The following is a 10,000-nucleotide window of genomic DNA, read 5'->3' on the forward strand; positions in this document are numbered from 1 at the left end:
CAACGGCAACGTCCCTTCCATCTTTCCCTCGTTATTCCCCCTCTCTCGCCATTCGCTCCCTCTCTCTTCACTTTAAACTCATTCCCGTGATCTCTAAAGAAGAGCCGACCGAGAAAGTGTCTTTGCTGTGATCCACAGAGGGTTAGCGCATCGGACAGTGCTGGGAAGTTTAAGCCAAAAGGAGAGTGCAATTTTGCCTGGCTGCACTGTTGAACGTTCGTTGAGAGAAGCAAGCAAGCTGAGGACCTGCATCATAAGCAAAGTGGATTGAAAAAATAGAGAACATTGTATTCCAATCACGTCTTCATTTTCTCTCTCTCCTGCCAGAGCGGGAGGAGAGAGAGAGCGAGGGACAGAGAGAGAGAAAGAAAGAGAGAGAGAGAGCTCAACGGGAAAATATCGTAGGAAGAGAGGCAGAGGAGATAGAGAGAGAGAGAGAGAGAGAGAGAGAGAGAGAGAGAGATTCAACAATATTTAAACTAGTGGCGTTTTTTTCCCGGATGCTGTTAAATTGCAGTGCCAAAGTAAGGTGAGTGGTGCGTGTGTGCATCTACGTGTGTGTTAATGCTTATGTGTGTTGCATATAGCTAAGCCTCTGACGTGGAAGGGGAAGGAAAGCACTCGTTGATAATGAGAACGGAACAGAGGAATCTGGGTATCCTATCTGATCAATGGGAATTTGTTTACCATATTCAACGGTTTCGAGACGATGTCACGACGAAAGCAACTGCAGTCCTCTTGGCATGCGTTTCAGCAGCTTCTCTTCGTATCCATATAGGTGCTTTTTCTATACATTTTATATTCCCCAGTTTCTACTATTATTCAGGTTTGCCAATTCTTTAAGATTCAACAGATATATTGTCAATTTCCTTATTTATCATTTCCTTATTTTTTCCTTGTAGACTATCGTTTCCATAACCTATGTCCCTTCATGGATACAGCTACCCTGTGTTAACAGCTTGTGGTTTGGTCTATGTGCAGGGTTTGATTGCGTTATGCTATATGAATGTGTGAGACTCATTCCTATGCATATCTTCCTTTGCCTCTCTCCTTCTCTCCGTCTCTCAACAGCCCGTAACGGAAGACCGGGATATCTCACCTTCCCCGCCACAAGGGCACCTCACACGCAGGAGATGTGAAGTCAGATCCCCTTAAACTGAGTAGGTACCCCGGGATATAACAGCTGATACCCTGGGAATATAACCATTTACCACCAGCTGTGGGACGCAGAAATGCTAAACGACGGGAAAGATTCGGGGAGAATGCGTTCGGACTGACTGGATATCGATGATTCTCTCTTTTGAGTGTTTTGGGAATTGTGTTTTATTTCAGTCCACCGGTTTAATGGACAGCGGCCGCGGGAGTTGTATGTGTTTTCCATGGGATTTCAGAACCACGGACAGCGCATAGATTTGAAATACAAGCCAAATGGTGGAGGCAGGGCACTGGGAACATACAAAGTGCACTATTCATCGCAGTCTGTATGTGTGTGTGTGCTTGCGCGTGTGCAGTTTTAACACGAGCGGAGACAACGGTAAAGGGAATCGTTTCATAGGTGAAGTGCCCTAAAAAATGACAACTTTTTTTTATCTTACAATGACCATAAGGACCGGGGGCTAAGGGAATTCACGGGCGGGGAGACGACAGATCCATACAGGCAGGCGTGCTGCGTGGGAGAGGAGAGTAGCGCTTGCCAACAGAACCTCTCAGAGTTACTTTGTATTTCTCTCTCTGTCCCTTTAGCAGCTGATGTCATCTAACGTTCATCTAGTTGTTCTGAAATCTGATATTATATTTACATATGGAGGTTAGGCTAAATATATCTGATTTGGGTAGGCTATGAACAGTCTGCAGTCAATTGGTTCTCAAACCGCTGCCCCTAAGACAACAATATGGGATCTGTTGTTACTTTGATGTTTTGATTAGAAAGGGTCCAGTGCAGATCTGACAAATAAGGCATAATGCCCAAACGTCCTCTAGTCCTCTCTGGTCCGTAACTTGAGCCATGGTGACAGCTCAGTCCTTGTCCAGTCCCTCGGTTAACGGGGTATAGCTCACGCTATGGTATGATTAATCTGGCGAAACCTGCACCGTCATTAATTTTCACAACAACACAGCGAACTCCGGTGTCTGATTTACCGGGAGAGGTTGGCTATGTTATGTAATAAATACAGAGAGATCACCTCTCCTCTCCTCTCCACTCTTCACGGCCACCTGCTGTTGCCTTCATTTATTCATTGAGATAAGCATCTTTGAGTTTGATTTATTTTAACCTTAGGCTAGTGGTAGATCCTCGGCGTTGTGAAATATGGTGACCTTAACAAGGGTCTAATAGGGGAGATGTATTATTATCATTATTAGGTTGGTGTGTAATGAGCTAAACAGTGAGTCGGCTACATTAATAAGCCAATGTCATTCATTTCCATGCGCACCTTCCATAATTTAATATCTCTCTATATTTCTCTCCTCTCTTTTTCTCACTCTTCACCCGCTTACCCTTTGTGTGTGATGTGTGTATTTGTGTGTGTGTGTGTGTGTGTGTGTTTGTGTGTGATGTGTGTGTTTGTGTGTGTGTGTATTTGTGTGTGATGTGTGTGATTGTGTGTGTGTATTTGTGTGCCCCCTTTCCCATCTCCCCTCTCTCTCTCTCTCTTCTCTACTGTTGCAGTGCTGTGAAGTGGCTTGCCATAGCCGTGACTTCATCAGGTCTCAGTGAGGATGCTGTGGGTTACCTTGCTGAGCACCATAGCCTTAGGATGGACCACCCCAATCCCACTGCTGGAGGACTCGGAGGAGATCGACGAGCCCTGCTTCGAGCCCTGCTACTGCCAAGTCAAAGAGGGCGTATTTCACGTCCACTGCGACAGCAAAGGATTTACGAACATCAGTCAGATCTCCCAGATATGGACACGGCCCTTCAAACTCAACCTGCAGAGGAACTCCATGAGGAAGCTGTACTTCAACAGTTTTCTTCACCTCAACAACGCCGTATCCATTAATCTGGGGAATAATGCGCTACAGGACATCCACGCCGGAGCATTTAACGGATTGGGAATTCTGAAACGGCTGTTCCTGCATGAGAACAAACTAGAGGTTTTCCGTAATGACACCTTCCTGGGTCTGGAAAGCTTGGAATACCTGCAGGCAGACTATAATGTCATCAAGAGGATAGAGAGTGGAGCGTTCAGGCACCTCCACAAACTCAGAGTGCTCATTCTAAATGACAATCTGATACCAGTCCTGCCCTGCTACCTATTCAGGTCGGTGTCACTAACACACCTGGACCTGAGGGGAAACCGGTTAAAGACATTACCATATAAGGGCACGTTGGAATATGTGGGGCGGAGCCTGATGGAGATTCAGCTAGAGGAGAATCCATGGATCTGTGAGTGTGATATAGTTCAGCTAAAAACTTGGTTGGAACGCGTTCCCTACACAGCACTGGTAGGAGAGATCACCTGCGAGTACCCCTTCCACTTGCACGGGAAAGATTTACGAGAGATCAAACGCAGTGAGCTCTGTCCGTTACTTTCAGACGTGGAAATCGAGGTCAAACTGGGAATCCCCCGGTCTCCGTTTAACAACGAGAACACGTGGCCAACGAAACCGTCCTCCATGCTGTCTTCGTTCCACAACACGGCGTCGTCTGTGGAGTACAAAGAGAGACATGTCAAACCCACCAAGCGGCCCAGGCCCACCAAAAACCCTCCCACCCCTCGTAGTCTCTACCCCGGCCAGAACCAGCCCCCTATAGCTGGCTACCAGACCCGCCCCCCCATCCCCATCGTCTGCCCTTCTGGATGTATCTGCAACCTCCATATCAACGACCTGGGGCTAACGGTCAACTGTAAAGAGAAGGGCTTTCATAATATCTCAGAGCTCCTGCCCAGGCCCCTAAATGCCAAGAAACTTTACCTGAGCGGGAATCTAATACAGAAAATCTACCGGTCTGATTTCTGGAACTTTTCCAGTTTGGATTTACTACACTTGGGGAATAACCGGATATCGTATGTCCAGGAAGGGGCGTTTATCAACCTTCCCAACCTGAAGAGTTTGTATCTGAATGGGAACGACATTGAGAGGCTAACCCCCGGTATGTTCCGGGGCTTACAGACGTTGAGTTATCTTTATTTTGAGTATAACGTAATTCGTGAGATCCAGCCGGCGTCATTCTCTCTCATGCCCAGCCTTCAGCTTGTTTTCCTCAACGATAACCTCCTCCGCACCCTCCCCACCGACGCCTTCGCAGGTACAAGCCTGGCTCGACTCAACCTCCGCAACAACTACTTCCTGTCCCTGCCCGTGCGTGGTGTTCTAGAACACCTGCATTCCATCGTCCAGGTGGACCTTCATCAGAACCCCTGGGACTGCTCCTGTGACATCATCCCCCTCAAAAGCTGGATGGAGAAGCTGTCCTCTGTCATCATGGTTAGTGATGTCATCTGTAAGACTCCTGATTTTGCCTTTGGGAAGGATCTGAGGTCGCTGGATGCTGAGATCATCTGTCCAGAGATGAAATACTCATCCGGACCCTCCCCAGCTCTCCTCCCCTCTGATGACATGACCACCGGTAGCTCTGGTCTGGGGGAGGCTGTGGGGAGGGGGCCGGTGCCTCTATCAGTCCTCATCCTCAGTCTTCTCGTTCTGTTCATCTCAGCGGTTTTCGTGGCTGCGGGCCTCTTCGCCTTCGTCCTGCGGAGAAGGAAGAAGCTGCCCTTCCGGAAACGCTCTGAGGTGGATCTGACAGGAATCCAGATGCAGTGCAGGATATTCGAGGATCCGCCGAGACAGGCCAGCAGTGGAAGCGTAGGCTCACCAGAAAAGCCACCCAGCGGACACACACATACACATTCACACACTCATGGTCACGTTGGCCACACACACAGTCACGGTCACGTCTATGATTACATTCCTCACCCTGTGACACAGATGTGCAACAACCCCATTTACAAGCCCCGGGAGGGGGAGATAGGGGAGCAGTTTGCAGAAACAAAAGAGAACAACAGTAATTACCGAACCCTCTTAGAGAAGGAGAGAGAATGGACCCTAGCCATGTCTAACTCACAGCTCAACACTATCGTCACGGTAAACCACAATACAGGGGATAAATCAGGATTTCACGAGAACGGCGGACTGTGTCCCACCGTGATTGACAGCCAGAGACCCAAGCCGACTGTTGGCTTCGTAGACTGTCTGTATGGAACGGTCCCGAAACTAAAGGATATGCACGTCGCACACGCACACCCACCCGGTATGCAATACCCGGACTTACAACAGGACGCACGTCTCAAGGAGACGTTGCTGTTCACAGCGGGTAAAGGCTGCTTCCCTGACCCATCCCAAAGCGATTATCTTGAGTTAAGAGCCAAACTCCAAACAAAGCCGGACTACCTCGAAGTACTGGAGAAATCATATCGGTTCTAACACACGGAGAATAGCATAGTCTACATACAAACACACACTCTCACTTTTCCATAACCCAAACGAAACAAAAACACGGACAAAAACGAAACAAAAAAAGCAGCATGATATTAAAATTAAAAAGTATATTACTAAACGTTTTCCCACCAAAATCGCTTTGGAGGAAAGGCCATTCTCAGATATTCAATGAAGTGCCTTTTTTCAGAGTAGCCAGCAATGTTATCAACCCTTATTTTTATATGGAACAGATTGGTCTATATACCAAGGAGGGTGAGAGACCAAGAAAGAGAGGCACCGGGAGAATCACAACATCCGAAAATATACCCCATAAAATCGAGCCCTTCATACGATCTCAAAAGGTGGAGTGGAGTAACCCTGTGAGCGAGAGGAGCTGGAGCAGGATCTCTCCGTGTCCGTTGGGCTCATGTTTCTGTCTCTCTGTCTTTTGTGTGGATATATCAACGCCCGGGTTCCGTGCACATGAAGTTTGTAGGAAATAAATAAAAAATAAAAATGGATGAATTTGCAGTTTGCTGCATGCACTCGCTCCCATTGCAGTGGTGAGGGATTTGCTCAGAACTATCAGTCACGTGTTAATAGCGATACTGTAACACATTATGGTTCAGTGTTCTATTTCATTTTATATATTAGTATCATTATTAATATTATTAAAGAGGACTACTATCTATATCTGGGTGCAATTCTCAAGGACGTACTCACCCAAGGATGAAAATAACATTTGTGAATATATTATATGATGACGCTCAAGGTTTTCTGGAATTTCACGCACTTTCTTAAGAACAATGCTTCGGATTATCTCATCGACACTACCGGCTTTGTAGGAGGCACTTTTAACGTTTTCTCTCTCACAAAGATTTGAAGAAAATATCTGCATATATTTATTCTGTAATTTCAGTGAACATTTTATTGTAAAGGTAAAGTTAAATAAATGTATAGTGAATATGCGTCTGGTATAGCCTTCTTAATAACAACTCTGAAATGAAAAGGGTGCTACCACGGAACGTTTGTGAACAACGTAGAGGTAATGTGTTTGGTATAGCGCTATACTGTGCTGTGTCTGTCTGTGCATTGCAGAATGATACATTGACATTTCTAGTGGCTTGATTACATTTTTAGTTGTGCTGCTGTTGGCAAGGATATGTGAATTCCGCTGCTACTCTCCAATGGTAGCCTACTTAAGGTAGGCACGAGTCGGGAAGGCGTGCAACTATGAGTGTAGCTGGTGATACAAATGAGAGAAAGAGGGGGATACATCATTGAGAGATGCAGAATTGAAAATGGCCCAATGAATGAATCAAGTTTTGTCCGATGGGTGATATAAATGCACCATTGTGTTCCCATTTTCTTGCTACAGTTTTCATATGAATGTTCAACTAATTATCTAGAAAGGCCGCGAGTCTGAACGAGAGACATACTCTCCAGTGCGCACTTGATGCTCATTCGCTGCAGAATGACATTACAGATAGTGTCCACACGAGGGCGACAGAGGGACACTCAGATTGCCAGTTCAATAACTGAACTGCTGGTTTGTTAGAAAACTTTTGCCAGACTGTTCTCCTATCATTAGACTGCAATACATTTAATCCACTACCAAATTAAACACTAGGCCTGAACATTATTAAATATGGTCCGTTATATTTTTTTCAAATTTAAATACAATAATCATCAGAGAACATTACGTTTGCTTTGTATTATTAATGAGATCAGTAGAATCTGAGGACTTTACATTAATCCCGTGCAGGTAATATAATGGTTATTGTTATATAAAGGATGTTCTATATCGATCATGTATTTTTGAATGGCCTTAAATAGGGAGAACACACGTGACAGGGAAATGGGTTTCAAGCAATGTCATTCAACTCAAACCAATTGATAATTTGAAGTTCCATATCATGTAAAGGCCCAGTGCAGTCAAAAACGGATTTCAATATGTTTTATACATATATTTCCACTCTATGAGGTTGGAATAATACTGTATAATTGTGAATATTATAATAATGCACTTTTAGTTTAAGAGCTGTTGTAAAAGAACACCTGAAATTTCACCCTTTTCGGGTGGGATGGAGTTTTGGTCTGCCTGGTGACATCATCAGGTGGTAAATAGACGAATAATAAAGAGTGTTCCAAACCACCCTGCCAATAAGAGCTATTTTTCTCTGTTCCCCTCCCATCTCAGACCACTCCCAGACAATTCTAGCAAAATTCCTGATCGAGGACTTTGTTATTTTTTTGTTGTTTCTTATTTTTGTTTCTTATTGACCATTTTACTTGAAAATAGTCACAGTAAGGTACTTAATTGTATCCCAGAATTGATATGATTTTGAGATAAAAATGGCTGCATTGGACCTTTAAGATGTTACTTGTTGGTTGGGGGCGGAGCCAAAAAATGAGGTAATTGAGACAGATAAGGAGATGTTGCATTTTGCAGGAAAGTTCAGTGATCTTGAAGAGATATTAATGTTGAAAGGAATGTCATGTCCATCTGTAATTTAATTTATTATGTATTAGTCATCAGGAGCACAAAACTACATATATGTTTCCATCATAAGTCACTGTCACCCCATTTGACAATCGGTCTTTAACAAAAACACACACACACACACACACAATCACACACACACACACACACACACACACACACACACACACACACACACACACACACACACACACACACACACACACACACACACACACACACACACAATCACACACACACACACACACACACACACACACACACACACACACACACACACACACACACACACACATCAAATGAGTATACACAATGAGCAGGCCTTCATTATTAGCACTGTAGCATCACATTAGGCGAAGGTCTATAATATTTAGTTTGTCTACCCCACCCCACCCCTCCATCCCCATTCCTCCTCCCCAACCAGACTGATTGAGGTCAGCACTTTTCTGCATGCACTCTGTTTGATTTAAACAAACCTGAATTATTCTATTATAAACGATACGTAGGGTTCCATAATGATCCACCTTGATATTTCTGTGATTCAGTAAGGTGACAGGGCCCACTATTTTCATTCATGTTATTTGGGGCTTAATTGATTCTCTGTTTGGTTCCGACCACACATGCGCTTGTTGATTATGTTCTAATAAATCCTATTGTTATCCTACTCATATCTCATATCTTTTGTAAAGCCATTCTCTGTTTTCATGGAGAAACTACATCTAGGCTTTAGGACGAGAAGGGTTTATCATGACTTTGTAAAGCCATGCTCTGTACTCATGGAGAAACTACATCTAGGCTTTAGGACGAGAAGGGTTCATCATGACTTTGTAAAGCCATGCTCTGTACTCATGGAGAAACTACATCTAGGCTTTAGGACGAGAAGGGTTCATCATGACTTTGTAAAGCCATGCTCTGTACTCATGGAGAAACTACATCTAGGCTTTAGGACGAGAAGGGTTCATCATGACTTTGTAAAGCCATTCTCTGTACTCATGGAGAAACTACATCTAGGCTTTAGGACGAGAAGGGTTCATCATGACTTTGTAAAGCCATTCTCTGTTTTCATGGAGAAACTACATCTAGGCTTTAGGACGAGAAGGGTTCATCATGACTTTGTAAAGCCATGCTCTGTACTCATGGAGAAACTACATCTAGGCTTTAGGACGAGAAGGGTTCATCATGACTTTGTAAAGCCATGCTCTGTACTCATGGAGAAACTACATCTAGGCTTTAGGAGGAAAAGGGTTCATCATGACTTTGTAAAGCCATGCTCTGTACTCATGGAGAAACTACATCTAGGCTTTAGGACGAGAAGGGTTTATCATGACTTTGTAAAGCCATGCTCTGTACTCATGGAGAAACTACATCTAGGCTTTAGGACGAGAAGGGTTCATCATGACTTTGTAAGGAGTTTGTTTGCTGCTCCCTTGTGCTAGCAACAAGCTTTTACCAGACACTCTTATCCAGAGCGAGTTAATACATTTTCATACTGGTCCCCCATGGGAGTTGAACCCACCTGCTCTACCAACTGAGCTACGCTGAACTACTGTGTGTCCTGTTAGAGTAACCTTTACTTCAACAGGGTGTCTCTAAAGACCCGAGTCTCTTCTCAGAGAGAAGAAAGGAGAAAGGTATTACAGTACAGTTTTACCCACTACCTCACTATGCATGTTCCTGCTGTAACTCCCAGAATGGTCTTCAAACACAGCATAGCATTATTCAACCTGCATGGTCAACCTGTGTTCTGAGTGGCTGAGCTGCTTTTGAGGGAGTGGCTGTGGTGAAGGGATTTGATTATTCCCTATTGATGACTGTGTCCTCGAAAAACCCATGTACTCAGCCTCATCTCAAATCCATCCTAAGGCTCTATAGTCACCATGTACTCACCCTATCCCAAATCCATCCCAAGTCTCTATAGTCACCATGTATTCAGCCTATCCCAAATCCATCCCAAGTCTCTACAGTCACCATGTATTTAGCCTATCCCAAATCCATCCCAAGTCTCTATAGTCACCATGTATTCACCCTATCCCAAATCCATCCCAAGTCTCTATAGTCACCATGTACTCAGCCTAACCC

The 10,000-nt window shown here is 44.5% G+C and overlaps 1 protein-coding gene and 1 pseudogene across 3 annotated transcripts in view; both read left to right on the forward strand.

Moving 5' to 3' along the window:
* Positions 1-8,144, forward strand: part of LOC139386121 (SLIT and NTRK-like protein 3) — an 8,183-nt gene extending 39 nt beyond the window's left edge. Inside the window, exons 1-3 of one of the 3 annotated variants that reach the window (XM_071131549.1) lie at positions 1-529; positions 1,072-1,160; positions 2,669-8,144. The exon at positions 1-529 is cut by the window's left edge and continues 39 nt beyond it. In XM_071131549.1, the coding sequence (XP_070987650.1) occupies positions 2,719-5,424 (2,706 nt within the window). In that variant the 5' untranslated portion in view covers positions 1-529; positions 1,072-1,160; positions 2,669-2,718 and the 3' untranslated portion in view covers positions 5,425-8,144. The other 2 variants (XM_071131551.1, XM_071131550.1) reach the window with 2 other exon arrangements.
* The window catches only part of LOC139385777 (acetylcholinesterase-like), a 554,167-nt pseudogene that overhangs the window by 155,597 nt on the left and 388,570 nt on the right, over positions 1-10,000 (forward strand).

Source organism: Oncorhynchus clarkii, chromosome 27 (genome assembly GCF_045791955.1).
Source record: "Oncorhynchus clarkii lewisi isolate Uvic-CL-2024 chromosome 27, UVic_Ocla_1.0, whole genome shotgun sequence".
Lineage (NCBI taxonomy): Eukaryota > Metazoa > Chordata > Actinopteri > Salmoniformes > Salmonidae > Oncorhynchus > Oncorhynchus clarkii.